At 37.9% G+C, this 24701-nt stretch overlaps 1 protein-coding gene across 1 annotated transcript; it reads right to left on the bottom strand.

Annotated features, from left to right (window-relative positions):
- Positions 1–346: 346 nt before the first annotated feature.
- Positions 347–24487, bottom strand: BEND6 (BEN domain containing 6). The gene is made up of 5 exons (XM_054722347.1): positions 24368–24487; positions 16126–16303; positions 3951–4177; positions 1315–1507; positions 347–475 (listed from the first exon to the last, which is right to left on the bottom strand). Exons 1-5 carry the CDS (start codon positions 24485–24487, stop codon positions 348–350), a joined length of 846 nt encoding a protein of 281 aa, XP_054578322.1. The 3' UTR covers position 347.
- Between the last annotated feature and the right edge of the window lie 214 nt (positions 24488–24701).

Here is a 24701-nt window from a genome sequence, read left to right as displayed (position 1 = left end):
TGCACACCCCTCACTGGGAACGCGCCCGCAACCAAGGTACATGCCCCTGACCGGAATTGAACCTGGGACCCTCCAGTCCGCAGGCCGACGCTCTATCCACTGAGCCAAACCGGTCAGGGCATCTGGGAGTTTTTAGAAAGGGAAAATCTGTGTAACTGAAGTCATCATTTCCCAAATTTAAATTCCCTTCCCTGTCGCCACCTTCACCCCCAGGAATACCAACATTTCACAGGCCACTGGTATTCTTGAGTAGAGTGTTCAGAAAATGCTTTTTCAGGGATAAAAGTATTACATCTTCTTGCCACATGAGAAGGATGGTGAAGGTTGAAAATACTTACCACAAGGACCTACTTAATATCCTGAGAGTTCATATTTTTGCTCAAATTTGGCTTCTTGGTACAGTTGTTCAGCTTTTGCCCTATCATTCTTCTGATTGAGACATCATCAGTGTTGGGAAATAACTGTTTTGTGACTCCTGTAAAAAACAACAGCAACACACAAAAACACTTTAGGAGGACTTTGCATCTTAGGATATGAACTGAGATAAAACATGAAGCACATTACAATTTTGTCTTCATTTTGCAAAAGTAGCCCAAACACCCATTAGATCTTTAAACAGATGAATAGATAAGTAGGCTTTGCAAAGAAAGCAAGAGATAACGAAAGTTATTTGTCTTTCTATGCTACCACTCAACTTTAACCTTACTGCTTGCTCTGAAATCTCTCCTTGCTCCAAAATGCTAGGAATTTAATTGTATCTATCCCAATATCAGTTGGAACAGTCGAGTCTGACCCTTTTCCAAATAAGAAATTACATACTATTAAAATATAGAGAGCTGGGATTCAGTGATTCCCTAAATTTGTTAGATATTTTCAAAAAATTATTTGACAATCTAGATTATTATATTTAAAGAGAATCATTCACTTGAAAACCATAAGTAAAGTCAAATTAGCCTCTGTCTTCCTAGAATAAAAGATAAGGCCAGAACTAAGATAAAGAGAAAATAAGATATAAACTGTTAATGAAATTTTGATTGAAAGGATTTTGAAAATTTACTTTTCTAAAGCTATGAATTTATGAATTTTCTGAATACAAACTTTTCAGTGATATTCAATTTTAGTTTTAGTTTAATATCTACTTTTAAAGTAAAGTTTTTCTATAAAATGTCCCATATTTACCAGGGTTTAGACTGTCCTCAGATTTTTCTTTCACAGAAAAATAAATTTGAAGAAAAATATCATAAAAGAATAACTTAACCTAGAAAGCTAAAATAATTTCAAAATCATGACAGTATAATGCAATCATTTTATCACCTATGATTTCTTGAACTTCGTTCTGATTCATAGCTGGCTTTACAGCTTTCTCCCTTGAAGTAGAGGATTTTGCACCGGTCAGGCTGTGTGTGGCCATGTATTCATTTGTGTAAAGTACTTGCATTAAATCATTAATAAATTTCTGAGGTTTGCTCTTGTTACAACGAGCAATCTGCCATTTTTCAATCTTGAACTGAAAAAAAAAAAAAGAATGAAATTGGAAGAGGAAAAAGGAAGTAAAATCTGGAGCAATATATTACTAATTAAGGCATACCAGAAAACAAAATCAATGTTCTTTAAGGAGATGCATTTTACTTTTAGTATATACTTTACATTTCAGGGGTTAGAGTTAAATGCTGTCTTGGAGAAAATTCCCAATATTTGTGAGTATATACAGAGTATATACATATTCTTGTTATGGAATCTGGATTTGGTGCTTTAAGAATTAGTCCCCTCCTCAATGCTTAATTAAGTGTGGGTGGCAGAATAATGGCCCTGGAAACTGTGAATGGGAAAACAACTTTGTAGGTGTGATTAAAATTAAGGATCTTGAGATGGGAAGACTAGCCTGGGTTATCCAGGTGGGCCCTGACCTAATTACAGGAGCCCTTCAATGCAGAAGAGGGGAGCAGAAGAAAGGGTCAGAAAACAGGACACGATGGAGGAGAGATTCGAAGAGTGAGAGGGACTTTGCTTGCCGTGGCAGGCTTTGAGAATGGTGGAAGTAGCTGCAAAACGAGGAAGGTGGTTCCCTCTAGGAGCAGGAATGGCCTTCAGTTTATGGTCAGCAAGAAAACTGGAACTCAGTTCTACAACCACAGAAGCTGAATCCTACAACCCAAAGGAGCAGCAAACAGATCCTTCCATAGAGCCTCCAGAAAGGAGTCCCCTGCCAATAGCTTGATGTTACCACGCTTCTGACCTACAGAACTCTCAGATAATTAATTTGTGTTCTTACAAGTTACTAATTCTGTGGTAACCTGTTATACAGCAAAAGGAAATGAATACACTAAGATTCAAATATTCTGAATGATAGATTTTTAGTATTTAATATTGCTCTTGAAGGCCTATTTTCCAACAATAATACCTGATTCAAACAAAACTCCTGTCTTTTTAGCTTCTGTATTTTTATTAAGAGAAATTGAGGAAGTAGCAAAAGAACTGTGTCCAGACAGCATGCAGAGGATGAAATTTACCTCTTCCCAATGATATAATTTCATAGCCCTTAATGCACAGTTATCCCTCTGTTATCAGATTAAGAATTATCTAGTTCTAAAACATCATCACTGCCTACAATTTGTCTTTAGTTTTAGAAATAAACTGGATATTTGTTTCACAAATATTTGATTTACTGTTTTCTGAAATAGGAATGTTATGGTTGTGATCTAAAGTTACTTAAAAGTATCTGATAAAACAATGGTCACTTGGTGCTCTTTTTTTTTTTTAATTATCTTTATTGTTGAAAGTATTACAGATATCCCCCTTTTTCCCCATTGACCCCCTCACCCCTGTTCTCTCTCCCCACAAGGCCTTCACTGCACTATTGTGTGTCTATGGATTATGCACATCTTACCTAATAATAGACAAACATGTAAATTGACCATACCTCCGCTACACCACCAACCAATCAGGAGTGGTATGCAAATTAACCCAACAAAGATGGCAGTTAATTTGCATACACCACCCCCGGTCTCTCAGGGCCTCTGGGCAGTGTGGGAAGGCAGGGCTGGAGCGGAAAGAGGTGGCTCCGGGGCCTGAGCGGGAAGGGGCTGGGCTGGAGTGGAAAGGCAGTGCCGGCAGCCAGGGAAAGGAAAGCCCATTCTAGCATGAATCTTCATGCATCGGGCTTCTAGTATGCATATAAGTTCTTTGGTTAATCTCTTCCTGCCCCCTCCCCCTTTCCCTCTGAGATTCATCAGTCTGATCCATGCTTTTATGTCTCTGGATCTATTTTATTCATCAGTTTATTTTATTCATTAGATTCCACATATGAGTGAGACCATGTGATACTCGTCTTTCTCTGAATGGCTTATTTTGCTTATCATAATACTCTCCAGATCCCTTCATGCTGTCTCAAAGGGTAAGAGATCTTTCTTTTAGACAGCTGCATAGTATTCCATTGTGTAGATGTACCACAGCTTTTTTTTTTTTTTTTTAAATATATATTTTATTGATTTTTTACAGAGAGGAAGGGAGAGGGATAGAGAGCTAGAAACATCGATGAGAGAGAAACACCGACCAGCTGCCTCCTGCACACCCCCCACTGGGTATGTGCCCGCAACCAATGTACATGCCTTTGACCGGAATCGAACCTGGGACCCCCCAGTCCGCAGACCGATGCTCTATCCACTGAGCCAAACCGGTTTTGGCTACCACAGCTTTTTTGTAGTTGAAGGAACCGCTGAGCTAAAGCCAGCCCGGACCACAGCTTTTTTTATCCACTCATTTATTGGTGGGCACTTGGGCTGTTTCCAGATCTTAGCTATTGTAAACAGCACTGCTGTGAACATGGGGGTGCATATATTCTTTCTGATTGGTTTTTGGGATTCTTAGGATATATTTCTAGAGGTGCTCTTATTTTAATTGTTGTATTTAACTGTATCCCAGAGAAAGATAGGGTGGGTGTTCCAACTGACCTGCTTCTCATCAGTGTGATGCTCTTCTTCAGCTCTCAAGGAAACTGGTGAACTGGAATTAGAATTAGAATTAGAATTACTGCACATGGAGGCAAATGAGTCTGGTGAGGAGTTGTTTGTTGCTCTCCAGAGGGTGGATGCAGATGTAAACATGGTTCCTCGACCCTTAAGCACGGCCTCCGCCATACCAACCAATTCTTCAAACTGGGTAACTGCTTGTGGTAACACTAAAATGGCAAGAAAAAGTAACACTTTACAAATTTTTTTAGTAACAGGACATATATACATTTCTTATTGTGTGTATATACATATGTAGAACAAATTGTTAACATTTGCTACCTTTGGAAAACAAACATGGTAAGAAAAGTGGTTGGGACATATTTACTTTTTATTATTAAATAATTTAATAATTGCTCAGTAATAAAAAATTAATTTATAAATATTTGGTGACAGTATTTAAATGTTTATGCATTACATTGTAACTAAAATGAATGTTTTTACACATTGATTCTTTTTTCTAATTGCTAATAGCATTATTTGAAAGTATTTAATGTATTTGGAGACATTACTGATTCTATTACCAATCACCTTCCAGATACTCACATTAAGCCAGCTTAAGTGACAAGATAAAATAAACCATTTCTCACAGATTAAAATAAATTTTCCATGACCTCTGTGTGTGGTTTGCCATGGAGTCAAATTCCATCAAAGTAATAAAAATTCATTGCCACAATTCAAATCTATGTTTTCATATATCAAAGATGAATTCTGGTAATTAACTGAATGTCCTTTGTTCTTTTTTCAGTAGAAACTTACACATTCAAACGTTTCATGTCTCCATGTTAAATGGTCTTCTCTGTTGTTATATTTAGTTTGTTTCCTAAGGACAAATAACATTTTGTTGGAGTTGGAAGCCACCTTGAACCCTATCTAATTCAACTCCTCACTTTATGGTTAAGGACCAAAAGATAGAAAAAAAATTTTTTTGTACATTTCTTAAACATATTATTGAGCTATAATCTTTAGAATAATATAAGATTTGAGAGCTGAAAATCAGGCATATTGATGACATGTCCAAATTAATACATCTGGTACTATATTAATAGGAAAATCTACTAAAGAAGAAAACCTTATTTTATATCATTTCAATTAATACTTACTAATCACCTCTCCTTTGCCAGACACTTTTCAATCAGAAATTACTTATTGAGCATTTAATAATATTAAACATTGATCTAGCTTTTACTCTGTGCCAGGCCTTATTCTGGGAAGTTTGCTCATGTTCATTCACTTAATCTTCATTGCAACTCTATGAGACAGGTATCATCATTATCCCTAATTTACAGATGAGGACAAGTAGGCAGTGAGAGGTTACATAACCCATCCAGGGTCAACCCAAGTAGTGAGAAGAAGAACCAAGATTCAAATTCAGACTCTGCCAATTTCATGCTATAAACTAGAGTTGATCCTTGAACATGAGTTTGAACTGCACAGCTCCATTTATATGTGATTTTCCACCCCCAGTAATATATTGGAAGTCCTGGCCAGGCAGCTCAGTTGGTTAGAGCGTCGTCCAGATATGCCAAAGTTGCGGGTTCGATCTCTGGTCATGAAACACAAGAATAAGTATTCCTCCTTCTTTCTCTCTCTCTCTCTCTCTCTCTCATCAACCAAAAAAATATATATATATGAAAATTTTTAGAGATTTGTGACAATTTGAAAAAAACTCACAGATGAACTCCATAGCCTAAAAAATGAAGAGAAAATTAGGTATTCATGAATGCATATAATATAACACACAAAATATGTGTTAATCAACTGTTTATGTTATCAGTAAGACTTCTAGTCAACAGTAGGCTATTAGAAGTTAAGTTTTTGCAACAACATGGATGGACCTTGAGAATATTAAGCTAAGTGAAATAAGTCAGTCAGAAAAAGCTAAGAACCATTGATTTCACTCATATGTTGGATATAAAATTGAAACTGGTGAACACAAACAGCAGTGTGGTGGTTGCCAGAGGGAAGGGGGTGGGGGGAGAAGGGGTCCTAATATATGGTGGCAGGAGAAGATTTGACTTTGGGGGGTGGGTGCAGCGTGCAATATACAGATCTTGTAACATAGAAACACACACCTGAAACCTATATGATCATATTAACCAATGTCACCCCAATAAATTTATTAAAAAAGGGGGGGGAAGAAGTTAAGTTTTTGGAGAGTCAAAGTTATACATGGATTTTCAATTGCATGAGTGGGGTCAGCACCTCTAATGCCTGCATTGTTCAAGAGTCAACTGTACTATATGAAGCAGACACTCAACATTTTCCAACCACTATGTTAGGTGCTAGGGATGAAACTGAAAGCACAACCAGATGTGATTCTAGTTTTTTGCAACTGAGAGAGGGTGGAGGACATTATTTACATAACTATTCTGTGTAGTAAGAATTTGGCCTGCTCAAAGGAAGGTCTATTCTGCAGCTCCCCCTCCCCCATTCCCATCCTTCCTCATCAGTTCTGGGAGGTAATCTCTAAATGCTTCAAAATTTCTCAATAGAAATGTCTTTGTTATTCATGGTGAGCCCCTCAGACCACAATTTATAGTTTATGCTAAGGGGTTTCTCAGGGTAGGAATGACCATACTCAATAGTCTTAGGGTAGAAGCTGGTCATAGCCAGAAAGCCAGAACGATTTAGAGACTGAGTTCAATCACATAGGTGATCAATCAACCACTCAGTCATGCCTATGTAATAAACCCTCAATAAAAACTTTGGACACCAAAGCTCAGGTGAGCTTCCTAGATGGACAGTGCTTCATGCAAATTATAACACATAAATGCTAGGAGGGTAATGCATCCTGAGGACAACAGAAGCTTCACATCTGGTAAGTGCCCGGACTCTGCCCTGTGTGTCTTTTCTAACTTTGGCTGGTTCTAATTTGTATTCTTTCACTGTAGTAAATGAAACCATTAATATAACAGGTGTCAGTGAGTTGTGAGTTTCTCTAGCAAACTATTGAATCTGAGGGTGTTTCTGGAAAACCCCCGAGTTTGCAGTTGGTATCAAAAGTCTTAGGCAGACTTGGCAGTCTAGAGGATAGTGCCCTTAAACTTGCAGTTTGGCTAACTCAAGGCACATGCAAAGAAATTAAAAAAATGACAGTTGTTAAGTGTGTAAAAAAGTAATATAAATTGAGCCACTCTTAAATGGAGTTGGAGTACCACAGGAATTGCCTTTGCACATTTCACTCCCCAAACATTTGGAATATTAAAACTGGTCAAAATAACCTTTGGACTGGACCCAAAGCAGCATTATCTCAAACAACTGTTTGAAAAGATAAGAGAGCAGATATTATGACTACCAGAATGAAAATGAAAAACACCCTTCGAATTAGCATCACTATGGTAGCTTATCTGCATCTATGGAAACTCCTTCCTTCTACTGATACAATTATTCCTCTTCCCTTTCCCATAAATACCCCTTGCCTTCAACTCCTAATTCAACAATTAGGACAACAATTATTTGGGGTTCTGCCTGGATTGCTTCCCGAGTAAACTACTCTTTTGGATCTAAAAAGAATGCTGTTGCCTCTCCCTTTGGCCTTTTATTTTTAGGCTAACAAGTGCCACGCAGGAGAAGCGTAATGCGCTTGACCCAGCCTGGAAAAGGAAGGGGCATGGAAAAAGCTTCGATGGGGAGGTCACGATTGATCTGAGAGCTGAAGGCTGAGCAGGAATTAAATAGTTAGAGGGAAATGAGGTCATCAAAGGAATAGGAACCACACATTTTGATTTGAGGAACTGCAAGAAGGCCAAAGATAGAATGTCAAGAGAAAAAGAGGATTTGCCATAAAGTGAGGTTTCAAGAATATTTATTGTGTTTTCTAATAATGAAATTTGTACCTGCTCATTGGAATATATCTTTGTCATTTCTGTGTATCTCTCTATATATTCATGTATTTTCTTTTACACAATTAGGACCATACTGTATACACAGCATTGTAGCGTGTTTCCATTTTTCCAATTAAGTCTATAAGTTGAATATGTTTCCTAAATTATTAACTCTTCTTGAAAATATGATTTTTGAGGTCTATTTTTTTTAAAAAATAAAGCAAGAATTTATTGACCACAGCAAAAATATACTCAGGACAATGAAACAAGGAAGGGCATAGAAGAAGCAACAGGAGCTCCTAGGCTGGGCTGCTTTGGCTCACTGGGAAGTTAGAGAGAAGGGAGAAAAGGGGGCCTGGGAGACAGGTTCAGGGGGTTAGCCCGGGACCAGCTGCTGCTGCCCATTGCTTCCCTGGTTGCAAGTCTCATGGGGTCCCTTAGAGGTTAGGGGATAGGTGCTTATAGGGGAAGGAGAAAGGAAAGGGAATGGCATGGGCATGCTCCCTGGAGGGAGAACAGAGGTCTGATTTACATAGAGTCAAAGGCAAGATCTTACATTAAGTCTGGGCAGAGATTAAGTAGATAAAGCGAGATGAGTTTGACAAAAGGATACACCTGGTTAATGCATACCCATCACAATATAGAACATTTCCATCTTCTCAGAAAGTTGCTTCATGACCCTTCTGAGTCAATCCCTGCACTTGCCTCAGAGGCAACCAAGCATCTAACATCTTTTGCCATGGGTAAGTTTTACCTGTTCTAGAATTTCACATAATTCTATTTTTTTGTCTTTTTTTTCTCTCTGCATAATGTTTTGAAATTCATTCATGATGTTCTGTTATTTATTGTTTTGTTGTTGCTGACTAATATTCAATTACATGGATACTCCACAATTAATGTATCCATTCATTTGTTGATGGGTTGTTTTCTACTTGAAAATACAACTTTTATTTTAAAAGATTTTTAAAATGAGACTTTTAGAGAGATTGGAAGGGAGAGGGAGAGAAACATTGATGCAAGAGCAAAGCGTCTATTGGCTGCTTCCTGTACACCCCATACAGGGGACTGAACCGGCAACTCAGGTTGGGAATTGAAACGGCTACCCTACAGTGCACCGGATGACGCCCAACCAACAGAGCCACACTAGCCAGAGCTAAAATACAACTTTAATGGTCCCCTAAGATTCCAACATATTGATGTTCTATAATTTATTTAAATGCTCCTTTTCTTTCTTTTTGGAATTTAGGTTGCTTCCAATTTTTCTTTATTACAAAGAAAACTCTGACAAACGGCTTAGTACATACATCTTCATATGCATCTATGATCATGCCAATGCTATAAATTCCTGAAAGCATAATAATAGGATCAAAGGTATAAATGATTGTAAGACTCAATTAATATTGCTGAATTGCTCTCCGGGAAGATTCTTCCAACTTAAGCTCCCACTAGCTATGCAAGAAGTTGCCATTTTACTGCACCATCAATAACAGCATTAATCACTAACAATATTCCTCACTATTTTGATAGGCTAAAATCTTAGAACAACAATTACTTGATTATTGTGAAGTTAAATATATATATTTACTTATGATTATTTGAACTTCTATGAATTATCTATTAGATCATAGAATATTAGTACTTTTTATTTTATAAGAGCTTAAATGATTGTTGTAAAGTGCTTATAAGAGTGGCTAATACATTTTAGGCACAATATATTAGCTATTATTATTAACTGCCTTATATGTTGAACATTTTAACCTTTTATTTCTCATATGTGGTATTTTTCTTAGAGTGTTAATCTTTTAATTTAAAAATTTTTTGAAGCACACACATTTTTCATTTTTATTTTGGTTAAAGTAGCAGTCTTTGCTTTAGTATGTTATTTATTTTTAAAATCATTGATTACTTATATCAGTTAAATATTTCCCCATATAGTTTGTGCAGTTTAAACATCTTTTTGTAAGTAAGCTTTTCTCCCCAAAATTATCTTTAAGACTTTTAATGGAAAAATTTGAACACAAAAATAGTAAACACCCATATACTCATCCCCCAGTCTTAACTCACAGCATCTTTTTTCATCTATACTGCCATCCAATTTTTCTGTGCCCTCTAGATTACTTGAAACAAATCACAGGCATCATCTCATAGCATCTGTAAATGTTTCCATGTGTATTTCTAAAACATAAGACATTTTAAAAATATAACTATAACACCTATGCCACAGCCAGAAATACTCAACAATAGCTTTTTAATGTCATTTAAAAAAACCTAGTAAATGTTCAAATTTCTCTGATTGTCTCAATTTTTTTTTAAAGTTAGTTTGAAGCAGGAGTGAAATAAGGCCCGTACATTACAATTGGTTGTTATCTCTTCTAAACTGTAAATTTCCTCTCCCTCATATTTCCCTGCAATTTATTAGTTGAAGAAAGTGGGTCATTTGTCCAGCAAAGTTTCCCAAAGTCTGGGACTATGCCCCTTAAATGGTGTTTAACATATTATTCTGTTCCCTGTATTAGGTTTAAGTTGGTAGTTAGGTCTAAAGGGCTTGATCAGATGTAGGTAGTGTTTTACTTCCATCAGGTGGCATTTAATGCATGGTTACCCTTTTTTTTGTGTGTGATATTTGCAGTCACTGATGATCACTGCTTAGAGTGACTATGCCATAGGGGTTGCAATGCCAATATTCTAATTTCTTCTTCTTCATTTATTAGCTGGAATTCTACAAAGGGAAACTTCCTTTTTTCCAAATATTTATTTACCTGGCGGTTCATTTCATATAGTAATGGCAGAACAAATGTTTTATTTTTTTGGTATTTGCTAGTTTTCAAAATAATGTTGGTTCTTTCAGATGACCATTAAGGTTTTTCTTCTTTGCATACCATTATCAAGCATACATTTAAACCTGCATGATATGTTTATATCTATTGTGGTTATTAATCTTACTTGTGCTCAAACTGTCCCACTTGTGGCCAGTGGGAACCTCTTCTAGTTAACATGTCCACATAGTCTTTGCTAACTTCCTTGCTTCCTGGGATGACAAGATGTTCATGCAGAGTATATCCTCTTCAAGCCTGCTGACAAGGCTCATCTTGTTCATCTCCTGTACAAGATGGAGAATTAGCCATTTCTCCAAAGAAACTAGCTCCTTTTAGTGGAAAATTGTATTACAAGACCATGTCCAGATGCCAGGAGTGCTTTTTGCTATTAGATTCTTATTTGTAGGCCTATTTAGTGAACAATATTAGAACATATTTATTATTTATTTTTAAAGACAAATTTCATCATATTATTTAAACAGGTACTTCCCATTTAAATTCAAAACGTGGAGATTTCATTTAAACTGTAGTTATATTTTTTTAGTGTGCCACGTGGTGTGAAGTGAGAACCTAACTCCAACCTGTCCTTTCCCCTACACACTGGGGTTTACTTGTTGAATTATTCATCTTTTACCTGATTGACTTGCAGGACTCCAGGCCCATTGCAAAATGAAAATTCAAGACTCCTTAGAGCTCCTTAAGAATTTTGATATGGTACTGACAGAGTCTCTAACCACTATGTGGAGCCTTTCTAAGAGCAGGGCCCTGTGTAACGGCATAGGTGACAGACCCATGACTTGTGATAGGGAACACCATAATAGCAAGTCCTTACATAGCACTTGCTATTGCCAGGCTGTATTCTGAATGCTTTACATGTCACCTAGGTAATTACTTTTATTATTTTTAATTTTGAGAAGAGGATACTGAGGTGTGGAGTGGCTGAACAACTTGCACAAGTTTATATAGCTAGGAGGTGGCAGAGCCAGGGTTTAAATCCAGGCGTTTTGGCCCCTTTAAATCCATACTTTTTACCTCTGTGCTATAGTGCTTTTTAGGATAGTTTCTTTATCATATATAAGAGATTCTATTTATGATATATGCATTCTGTTCCATTAATCTGCTGACAATTGCACTGGAAAGTTGCTTTTAATTATTGAAACTTTATATTATTTAATATTGACAAGTTATGTCCTCATATTCTTTTTTTTTTTTTAAGATTCACTATTTTATTCCAATTACATTTTTTTTTTATTGATTTCAGAGAGGAAGGGAGAGGGAGAGAGAGATAGAAACATAAATGATGAGAAAGAATCATTGATCGGCTGCCTCCTGCATGCCCCACACTGGGGATCAAGCCCATAACTGGGCATGTGTTCTGACTGGGAATTGAACCGTGACCTCCTGGTTCATAGGTTGACACTCAACCACTGAGCCATGCTGGCTGGGCAATCCTCATATTCTTTTTAAGAATGTTCTTAATTGACTTTGCCTATTATTTTTTCAGGTTAACTTTAGGGTAATTATTGTCAAATTACCAAACCCAAACCTAACAATCATTGTGTTTTGGTTGGGATTCCATTCGAACTATTATTTTGAGATGAACTGGCATCTTCTCTTCTTATCTTTGAATGTGACATATCTCTCCATTTATTCTGGTTTATATTATTACTCCATTGAGTTTTAAATTTTTCTTCATAGATCCCACACACTTTTTATTAAAATAATTCATAGAGATTGTATAACTGTTTGTAATTAATATGAGTAGATTTTTTTCCCCCTGAAGGAAAATAACTGACAATTTTTGATCTACATATAAGGAAATTACTGATTTAAAAAAAATGGTAGCTACTGGATTTGGGGCACCTATTATGTACTAGGCATTTATTATTTTCTAAATAAAATAAGGCTTATAATGAAAAAACAGTAGTCCTCTGCCCTATCATTAATACCCTGATTACCATTCCTAGAGGTCACTACCTCCCCTATTCAACTGTTATTGTTTTTTTTTTTCTGGTAGCTATCTTCATAATCTTAATAATATATATATACAGCTATTTATTGATTTTTTTCAGATTAATATAATTATTTATTGACATTCTGCTATGTAATATAACACACACACATACACACACACACATGCACACACACAGTACTCACATGAAAACATATGCACAATCTTCACCTTTTCCATCATCCCAGTATAGTGATTGCACAATTGCTAGTTTAATAATTATTGTGCTTATATTATTTTAGTGATATAAATATTATTCACAATTCCTTTCCTTTAAAACATGATTTTCCCCCCTAGAGTTAACAATAATCTCATTTTTTAAATTTTGCTTTTTTTTTTTTTTTAACTGCCTCTCTCATGTATCTCTAAACCTCCTACCAGAGGTATAAAATCTCCTTTCAGTATGTTTTGATACATTATGTCACCTATCAATTTCAATTTTTTCTTGGAGATATCTCTCCAGGAGCCTTCCATACCTCTCCACAATCTGGACTAGCTCCTGCTAGGCTACTTGTCATCCCCGAACTTCCCTCCACTATCATTCTGTAGCTCCTCTGGTCATTCTCCTGAATTGGATCATCTGTTTTCTGGTTACCATGTCTTTCTCTATTCACTCCCATCCCATTTTTTTCTTTTTAAATATATTTTTTATTGTTGATCATATTACAGATATCTCCCATTCCACCCCCTCCCCACTCTCCTCTTCCCAGCCCCTCCCCACCCCCTCAGGTCTTCATTACCCTATTGCCCATGTACATGGGCTATGCATATAAGTATATGTGTTCTTTGGTTTATCTCTTCTCTTCCCCTCCACCCCAGTCTCTTCCATGCCTCCATGCTTCGGGTCCTATTTTTTTGGTCAATTCATTTTGCTCATTAGATTCCAAAAATAAGTGAGAGCATGTGATATTTGTCTTTCTCAGATTGGCGTATTTCACTTTCCACACCCATTTTGGAGGCCCACATCCTCCATTAGCTTTTCTAAAAGAAAGCATGGGAAGTACATTATTGACAGGTATAAGTTTAAAAATATTATTTCACTTTCACACTTGGTTGATAATGTCACTGGGTATAAAAGTATAGATTTAAATAAGTTTTCTTCAGAATTTTGAAGGCATTGCTTAATTAGAGCTTCCAGTGTTGCTGGTGAGTCCAATGCCTTTCTGGTTCCCAACTCTTAGTATGTGACATGCTTGTTCTTTCTGAAGACTTTATAATCTTTTCTTTATTTCTGGTGTTCTGACATTTTACAGTGTTAGGCCTTGGACAAGCCTTTTTTCTTTTTGTGGTATCTTTTGATTGAGAAATGTATGTCCTTCCGTTCTAGAAATTTATAATATTGATTTTAAAAATAACTTCTCCCTCTTCTCTTCTCTCTCTTTTAGGACCTCTTGTCTTTGGAAGTTCTACCTTCTGAACTAATTCTTGATTTTCCCAAATCTTTTCTATTTTACTTTTATTGGGAGAAATAAAAACATGTCTGATACTAATCAGAATGATTCATTAGAGAAGAAAAACTTGACCATATAGGAGAGAGGGGGAAAATCTCTGTAGCTATATCCTTGATTAGGTGAAAGAGGATGGGATTTGATGCACAGATGGAGATATTGCCTTTGGCTGGACAACAGAATAGGTCATTCATGAGTGACAGGAGAGAAAGTGGAGCATACAAGTCCAGGTGTAGAGAGATGACAGTCTTCATATCCTCCAATTTCTCAATGAAGTAGGAAGTAAAGTCATCAAGCGAGACTGAGAATAAGGGAGGAGATGAGATGTGGGGAGTTGGCAGGCGAGGAGAAAATGACATGGCAATCCGGGAGTGTGAGAGAGAAAAGAAACTGGTCATAGCAAGTGATTCTTTTCACAGACTGTTGAAACTGATTTGCTACTCTTTAACTTAAATTCTCTCACCTATATTTATAACAGAAATCAGACTATAATTTTTTGGGTGGTGCTTTTAGGTCAAGTCCTTGTGGCAATAAAAGCAGAGACAATAACAATAACTACCATTATTGAGCACCTATTATGTACCACTGGTGATTTCTTCCCATTATCTCATTTAATCCTCATAACAACAGGAAAATGATAAATTACATTGAGAAAATTGAAACTGGCACTGAGGGTATGGAAAGTGACATGGTCAAAGTTTTATAGCTAATAAGCAGAGTTGAGATTTAAAACCAGGTCTATAACTCCAAAATCAATACTTATAACCAGCATTTTATGCTAGCTTTCCAGGTGTTTGTCAGTTTTTGTTTCAGGCTTTTTAATTTTATAAAGCTTTTCATCTTACTCTAAGTTCTGTAACAGATTATATAAACATAAGAGTTACCTGTTTTTGTTTTTGTTTGTTTTAAATCACAAAACCTCACCAGAGAAAGCCATCTGTTATAAAAATACAACATTTCAAATTGAAAAAAATAAAGAGATAATGGCTTGTTATAAACATTATATTTCCATTCACATGTGGCTGTTTCTACTTAAAACTATAAAGCCTTCAGTTTAATAAATACTCCGAGGAAAGCAAATGAGCCATTACTCTGTCAACCTCGCTCACCACCATGTTCCATCTGTCTCACTATTTCTGACTCGGAAAATATTGTAGAACTGTCGCCCTAGGCTAGGCTGCCATCATGTTAGTCTGGATGACTGCAATACTTTCCAAGTTCGTCCTCATTTTCTTTCTTCTGTCACTTGTACTCATTCTGCACACGGCAGCCAGAGGGCTTTATTTCAAAATGTTCTGTGTGTTTACTGTTTACAACAGAATGCTGCCCAACATAGGATATAGCTGCCATATACTCAGCTGTATAAAGTAGTGCATGGTGCTTAACTACAAATGGAAGGCACACTTTTTGAAAAATAAACACGTAAACACAACAGAAGATACTACCAAAAGGCATTATGCCAAGTGGTTTTTAATGAGCTTATGCTGATTTTTCTCCTTTATAAGTCTTCCATGAATGTGATTATTTTCTCAAACCATTCCTCCCAACTCCAAGACTAACATTTAATACATAGACTCTTTAATTCTAGTTGTTCTATAGTGGATTATAACAGGCCCCATTTTCTAGTGTTTTCCTTAGCAAAGGGGACTGAGATAAGTACATCATGAACACCTTCACATATTTGTTTTGTTTTACTAATCTTTTCTCTCCAGGGCCTACCAGTGAGTGGCATATATATTAAGTGCTCAATAAATGTCCGTTGAACATTGTTTAATGAACACAATATTAAGTATTTTGTAGGAATAATTTAAAACTTTCTAAACAATAAACTAGCAGCTTCAACAGGGTGCTCCCATATTAAATTATGCAATCATAGGTTTTCTTAAAATGTGACTTTTGTTATTTTTCTCTAAGGTCTTGATGTTCTTTTTCATTCTTGACAGCTGATGTGCAACCCTTTCCACTCATAATGTACCTTCCTTTGCATCTAAAGATGTCAATTTTCTCAGAGTTTACCTTGAAGCATGACCAAAGACTGTCGAAGTCGGCTGTTCTCTTTCCGGGTGTTTGTCAGTTTTTGTTTCAGGCTTTTTATTTTCGTGCACAATTCCTCCTTCGACAATTCTTCTAAAGGCTCGTCATCCTCACTGGAGCTCTCGCCAGGCAGAAAGGCATTTCCCGAGAATGGGTCTCTCTAAAACACAAGGCAGGCACAAGAAAAGAAGCTTCAAAGTGACCTTCATGGTTTATCGCACGTTCTGTACGCTGAAGGGACCTACGGGGGCCTGTTCTCCCAGGCACTTCCTGTCCGAGAGGAGCTGGGCTCTCACTAATGATCTCGCCTCAGCTCTGTCTTCCACTGTCCAGGGGAACTCAGAAGAAGGGAAGAATATCAAAGTTCCATGCACGTGTCTCTTGAAAATCAGGAATCAGGATTCTGACTTTCTATCTACCTTCAGTGAGAAATACAAAGTAGAAAAATAGTGTAACAGAGCAGAATCCACAAGACTACCTTTCACTTCTTTGTAACTCATCCCCATCCTCCATTTCTCCCCTCCTTCTCATTCACGGCCTCGCTGTTGCCATGAGGACCATGTTGGGGTTTACTGCATCACAGAAAGGAGAGATAAGATTCGCCTAGGAAAAAAGTGTTCGTGTTTACCTTTTAGTTTTACAATAGTCCTTAAGGTCAGTAGCAAGATGACACTCTGAACATACATGCACTCGAGTTGTAAAACCCAGGCTGCGTTGAGACGGAAAAGAATTTTCTCAAATTACCAAGCTGTCATCTATATATATCCAAACTTGGAAAAGTGGAGCATAGAGTGGAATTGATAAAGTTCCAAATCTAGAAGCTTCAAGTGTAAAGTTTTTAAAAATATATATTTTATTGATTTTTTTTTTTTTTTACAGAGAGGAAGGGAGAGGGATAGAGAGTTAGAAACATTGATGAGAGAGGAACATCGATCAGCTGCCTCCTGCACACTCCCCACTGGGTATGTGCCCGCAACCAAGGTACATGCCCTTGACTGGAATTGAACCTGGGACCCTTAAGTCCCCAGGCCAATGCTCTATCCACTGAGCCAAACTGGTTAGGGCAAGTGTGAAGTTTTTTTAAAAATATGCCTTATAGTAGGAAAGATGAAAGCATGACATAAAGTTCCTGCTCCCGGGAAGAGAAAAGAGCCTGGTGCCACGAGGAAGAGGAGCCTCGGGAATCAAAGAACCAAAGTGGCAGAGAATCAGGTTCAGTTATCTTTGATCTTCCTGCCCCTGCCCCTTGGAGAGAAGGAAGCCGATGACAGGGGTAGGGATATAAGATAGAAGCATCCAGATACATAAGCGGCAATTCCAGAGCAGCAGGGCTGGCTCCTTGCTTCTCAGTCCATTTCGAGCTCCCTAAAGAGGGTCCAAGTCCAGCACAGCATCAGGGCAACAAGGCGCCTCTCTGAGCCATAGACTAGGGATGACCCAAACTGGTGTCTGGACAAATAGACCGGAGACAGCACCCAGACTTCCCAGGGCGCATGCAGAACAGCTAGAGAACCCAAATGGTCCCTGTGTCCTGGTCAGGAAAGAGGTAAGTGCTGGGGGAACTGGTAAAAGATAAATAGTTTACAGTGATGGGCAACCTTCTGAGCTTGGTGTGTCAAACTTCGCCAAAAAACTGAGCATAACTCGGGTAGTGTGTCACTTTGAGGAAAAAACATTATTTCGCAAATGTTTCATCCTCAGGAGTAGCAAATGTTTCATCCTCGGCATGCGGCCGCCTCAGCGGCCGCGTGTCATCAGAAATGGCTACGCGTGTCAGTGCTGACACGCGTGTCATAGGTTCGCCATCACTGGTTTAGTACGTAGAGAGGCCACAGGGTGCCTGAACCTTACAGAAGGTGGTAATGGGTGCCAGGATGGCAAACCTCAGTGGCAGGTGCCAACAGAAGCCCCAACAGACCAGGAAGGGCTGGCTGTACCTCAACAGTAACACTGTTGGATGCCTGGGAACCAGGCAGGACAATCAGAACCTGGGAGGAAGATCAGCTACCCCCCCTCCAGATGCTGGGATGATATGGAAAACTTCTGAAGACTTGGATCACTTCCCAGGGGAAAATAAAGAAAGAGGGGAAGGGTAAGAATCTAGGATCCATAGAGGCTTAAATCTTGAAGTGACTGAAATTAAATTAATGGCTCAAAGGGACTTTTAAAAACTAGAACATTCTGTCATTCGCTGTGAATGGACAAATTTAAGCTTTTCATTTTCTTATCAAGCAAGGATGGAGAATTAAATGTCAGATGAAATCAGATATAGAAAATAACTGATTTTTGTATGACTTCTAATGTATACATTTCATAAGTTACAAATATACAGTATGTATCTGTGTATATACTCATTATTACATGTATTTGTGTAGGTGACATACACGGAGTGGCCAGATTATTATGATCTCTGAATGCATAATAATCTGGCCACTCAGTGTATCTATAATAATAAAAGCATAAGATGCTAATTAGACCGGACAGCTGAACAACTTTCTGGACGTCCTTCTGGACGAAGCCATGGTGGCAGGGGCTGAGGCAGAGGCAGTTAGGGATGATCAGGCAGGCAGGCAGGCGAGCAGTTAGAGGAGATCAGGCAGGCAAGCAAGTGGTTAGGGGCGATGAGGCAGGCAGGCATAGTGGTTAGGGGTGATCAGGCAGGCAGTCAGATGAGCGGTTAGGATCCAGCAGTCCTGGGTTGCGGGATCGGGCCTAAACTGGCAGTTAGACATCCCCTAAGCCTAAGGTGTCCCAGATTACAAGAGGGTGCAGGCCAGGCTGAGGGACACCCCCCCCCCATGCACGAATTTCGTGCACTGGGCCTCTAGTGTGTGTGTGTGTGTGTGTGTGTGTGTGTGTGTGTGTGTGTGTGTATTAGCCTTTTATTATATAGGATACACTGTCCCCTCGACCAGGAGTTCGACCAGCAGGCAGGCCGGCCAACCACCCATGTCCCCTCCCCCTGGCCAGGCTGGCTGGGCCCCACCCATGCACGAATTCATGCACAGGGCCTCTAATATATATGTATATACACTGAGTGGCCAGATTATTATGCATTCAGAGATCATAATAATCTGGCCACTCAGTGTATATTATACATATGTGTAATATGTATATATGGTAATGAAAATTACTATTATCATATATGGGCAAGTAGCTAATGTACTGACTCAAATGTATAAATGCTAGTGGATTTGATTAAATAGAAATGAAGGATTTTTTTTTAACTTAAGGATATCTTTTGAGACCATAGTTCTGTGGAGAGTACAGTAAGTCCTCACTTATCATTGTCAATGAGTTCTGCAACTTGAAGTGAAATGACATATAATGAAACCAATTTTACCATAGGTTAATTGATAAATACAAGAGTTAAGTTCCTATGGCATCTCATCACTGTTATAATGAAACAATGCTGAACAAAATGACATTATTTGAGGACCTGCTGTAATTAAAAAACATTAAAATATATTGTTTGAACCACTTTTGGCAAGTTCCTACAAGAAAGAAATGAAACCAAACAAAAGCTAATAATCCATTAGTAAGCATCAATGGAAGACAAAGTTAATAGACAAATATCAGATCAGGAGAATATATTTGTGATATCTAAAACCACTAGAGACCAATTTCTATAATAGATAAGATATTTATGCAAATCAATTAAGATCAGAATTGAAAACCACTTGAAAAGACTAAAAAATCCAACAACAACAAAAAATAAAAACCCAATGGAAAAATGCACAGGGGCAGGGACTGCGAGCTACCTCCAGGTATCGCTCTCCCATTCTTCTACAATAATAGGTTTTTAGCTGGGCAAGTATCTGTCAGCTAACGATTACATTTCCCAGACTCCCATGCAGCTCAGTACAGCTATATGACTAAGTATTGCAATAAAATATGAGTAGAAGTAATGTGTACCATTGCTGCATCATGACCTTAAAAGGAATGAGCATGCCTTCTCCTGTCTGTGTTCTCCTGTGTTGGTAGAGAGAAAGCCATGATGGTGGGGGCTGTGGTAGTTACCTTAGTCCCAGAGAGAGAGGCTGTGTGGTGAGGAAGGTAGAGCCACAAGATTAGAGGGATCCTCAACATTGCGGAGCTGGCATACCAACCCTGGACTGCTCTTGCTGTTATGTGAAAGGGGAAAAATCTTCTATCTTGTATAAGCCACTGTTTGAGTCTTTGTTACCACTTTTGCAACATATATGATTACTAATCCAGATTTAAAAATATATATATATATTATTAATTTTTTTAGAGAGACAGGATGGGAGAGGAATAGAGAGATAGAAACATCGATGAGAGAGAAACATTAATTGGTTGCCTCCTGCACACCCCACAAAGGGGATTGAGCCTGAAACCCGGGCATGTGCCCAACTGGGAATCAAACTGGTGGCCTTGTGGTTCCTGACTTGATGCTCAACCACTGAGCCACACCAGCCGATCCAGATTTTTTTGAACATATATTTTATTTTTAATTTAATTTAATTTTATTGTTTAAGGTATTACAAATAGTAGTACATATGTCTCCTTTTTCTTTCCCCACTGACCTCCTCCCGGCCTCCCCTACCCCCTCGGCACTTGCCCTCGTCCCCCTACCCCCAGTGTCTTGCGTCTGTTAGTTGTGCTTATTATATGCATGCATACAAGTCCTTCGGTTGATCTCTTACCCCACCAACCCACCCCTACCTTCCTGCTGTAGTTTGACAGTCTAATCCAGATTTTGATACTTAGAAGCAGGATACCCCAAACCTGGTAGACGTCAGGCTGTGAGCAAAAAGAGCACAGGTATAACATACCAGAAAGCTATTGACTCTTATTTGACCTTGGTGACATATTTGGTAAAACTGTGGTCTGGAAGACCATGTGCTTACTGAGTCTGGAAAGAGAATGTTGGTGTGTATCAGTGGCTTCTTGTTGGTGCTGACCAGTGTGCAGAGATGAAAGGTTTTTCTTTCATCTGCATTTAGAATGCAGCCTGCAATCTCAACCGACTGATTGTCCAGTAATATTAAATTTGTAAGGTTTGAGCCCTGGCTGGTGGCTCAGTTGGTTGGAGCGTTGTTCTGTACACCGAAAGGTTGCAAGTTTTGATTCCCGGTCAGGGCACATACCTAGGTTGTAGGTTCAATCCCTAGTCAGGGTCCCTCAATCTATGTTTCTTTCTCACATGGATGTTTCTATCTCTCTTCCTTTCTCTCTCTCTCTCCTTCTCTTCCTTCCTCTTTTTAAAATCAATAAACATATCCTCAGGTGAGGATAAAAAAAATCTGCAAGATTTGAAAAAGCCAATTACTTCTACATCTAAGTAGCTGGAGGGTAAGACTGTGACCTCAAGGCCTTTTCAAGAACTTCTTAAGTTCTCAGCTAGGCGCTGAGACCCATCCCAATGGGAAGGATCAGATTCAAGCTTTTTGTTTCATGCAGTCTTCAGTTGGAGAGAAAAGAGGCTGAGCACAGATGCCATAATAAAAGAGGAGAGTTTTCAGGCTTATTTTTGACCAAATAAACTCTCTGTCTGAAGTTACTTGTAATGGATCCTGAGTAAAATAAGAAGCTTAAAAAGCTATTAAGTTTTTGAGAAAAACAAATTGCTGAAGAAATCTCAATACTAGCCTGCGAGAGCCTGTGACTATCTTACTTCTCAAGGAACCAGGGATCTCCCAAACCTGCACCAGCAAATTGAGACAAGATATTTTCTCCCATCAACTGCCCAAAATGTGAAAGTTGGATATCAATGCAGTGTTAGTAAAAAAAAGAACAAATATAGGAACCCCTCACGTACTGCAGACCGAAGTGAACATTTTGGAAAGCAATGTTACGGTGTCTAGTCAAATGAACTAGAAATAAACCTATAACTTATAAGCCATAAATCACTATCCTATGTATTTAGTTCAGAGAAATTCTCACACTGTTTCTTAAAAGAACATATATGAGGGTATTTATTTCATCAGTGTTCGTAGAAGCAAAAGGCTAAGTGTTCATTAAGGAGGAAAGGATAAGTTAATATGGTGCTAAATAGTAGTTAGACACAATGGATCTGATGCATAATAGATGTTAAAAGCAGTGCTGATTGAAAAATCAGAAACAGATCGAGGTATATATTACGATACCAATGTACTACTAAATGATGTACCAAATGATATATCCATAAGGTTGTACAGTGAAGCATGATTTGTAAAAAAAAAAAAAAAAAAAGAAAAAAAAAAAGATTGGTAGCAAGCCAAACCCATCATAGGGGACTGGTTAGATAAAGAATGGTACATACACGCAGTGGAATAATATGGAGCTGTAAGAAAGAATAAAATCTCTATGTACTAGTGGAAAGATCTTCAAAATAAGTAAAACAACAAAGTCCAAAGCAGCATGTCTGGTAAGTTACTTTTTGTGCAAAAGAGGGGCTAAGAATATCTATATTCATATTTGTTTTATTTGAATGAAGAAACACAAAAGGGATAACAAGAAAGCAATAAATGTGGTTATCTGTAGTAGAGGGGGTAGGAGGTAGGAATAGCATGGATGGGAGACAGGGAAGGGAGGGGAGACTTTCTAGTGTTTACCTCTGAAATATATGTGTGTGTACATATATATATATATTTAATAATTTCAGAGAGGAAGGGAGAGAGAGATTGAAGCATCAATGATGACACAGAATCATCGATCAGCTGCCTCCTGCATGCCTCCCTCTGGGGATCGTGCCCATAATCTGGGCATGTGCCCTGACTGGAAATTGAACCTTGACCTCCTGCCATTGAGTCACACGCGGCTGGCCTATATTTATATCATGCATATACACACATATAATACATATGTGTATATGTATGTATATGTATGTATAGGTATGATATATATGTATATATATGTATGTACATATACATACATATATATATATCCTTTTTATTTTTTACTAGAGGCCCAGTGCACGAATTCGCACACATGTGGGGTCCCTTGGCCTGGCCAGCAATCAGGACCAATAGGGGCTATGGGAGGTTGGCTGGCCAGTGGGGGGAGGGGCAGTGGGAGGTTGGCCAGCCCAGGAGGTTGGCTGTGGGAGCACACTGACTATCAGGGGACAGATCCTGCATTAAGTGTCTTCCCCCTGGTGGTCAGTGCATGTCACAGTGACTGGTCGACTGGTTGTTCAGTTGCTAAGGCTTATATATATATATATATATATATATATATATATATATATTATTCAAAAAGGCTTCATTTTTAAATTTAGCTCTCTGATTCTGTGCTTATGCCTCTAACACTTTCACAGTGATTTTCTGCTTCTCAATCAAAAAAGCATGCTTGGTCATGTCACAGATACATTTCACACACATGGAACCACCATGGACACTGCTGACATACTTTTGCATTTTAGACAACTTCATAAGAACTTTTGGTCTTATGAACTAAACTCCTTATAATTTGCCTGGGCACACTCCATTTGTGGATTTTGGTGCTTCCCAACTTTCATGGTGTAAAGATAAATTTCCATTACCAGGGGTTCAGGACGGCCTAGTTTTGTTATAGGTTGTATTATAGGATATAGCCTAAAACAGTATGTCAAATGCTGGATCATTCTGAATGTCTCTAGACATCATCCCCAAAAAGACTAAAAATATTTTAAACCATGAGAATGTATAGCATATATTTTAAAAAATAAATACACTCACACATAAAATACTACGTGTTATGGAGACATACACAAATACTTGTATTACAAAGATAAATAAAAAGACACAGAATAAACACATTGATAGATTGAAGAGAAGGGAATGAGGAATTTAGCTCAAAAAGGAATCAATGAATAAATAAAAATAGGAAAGGCACCCTGACCGAACCAGTGATAAAGATGGGCTAGAAAATGTAATTAGAAAAAGAAAACAGTACACGTTACAGAAGAGGTATTCCAATTTCTCCAGTGTTTTCTGAAAGACAAATGTATTTTCTGACAGTTTGCTGATCTTTAATTTCTCAGAACACCACAGAAAGTTTGAACAATGGCATAATTGGCCATTCTTAAATGGAAGCAGGTAAAATGTATTTTGAGTATGTTTCAAATTCAACTTGATCAACATTAAAAAGAGAACATGCAATTTTATTCCCTGGTTGAATAAAAAATTAAAGGGAAGAATAAATTAATAGAACAGGGAAAGTACTAATGCATTATGAGAGGCATTAGGGAATTGTGGTGGAGCTAGATAATAAAATTATATAAGGAAACAGAAAAACCAACCTGTCCTTTATCCATGTCACTGTTGGCATTCTCTGAGTCCATTGTCTCTGTCCTTTTCCTCTTTCCTTTTCTAAGAGCTTGGGTATTAGTAACTTCATCTGTTTGCAAGGTCGTCTGCATTGTATCAATTAGTTACCAGATTCTGAAATTGTAGGAGGGAATGCCCATGTAGATGATGCTATTTCAGATGTAGCCCAAATGTTAATGTTTTTCCTTAAAAACAAAAAGAAAAGGATACATAATATATTTACAACTGTATGTTTCATAATGGCAATAGCCACTCAAATTAATTACTTTTTACTAAAAGTTTCCCATCATTCTTTTTCCCACTGAC

Source organism: Eptesicus fuscus, chromosome 10 (assembly GCF_027574615.1).
Source record: "Eptesicus fuscus isolate TK198812 chromosome 10, DD_ASM_mEF_20220401, whole genome shotgun sequence".
NCBI classification, from domain to species: domain Eukaryota; kingdom Metazoa; phylum Chordata; class Mammalia; order Chiroptera; family Vespertilionidae; genus Eptesicus; species Eptesicus fuscus.
This window is presented reverse-complemented; position numbering and strand designations above follow the sequence as displayed.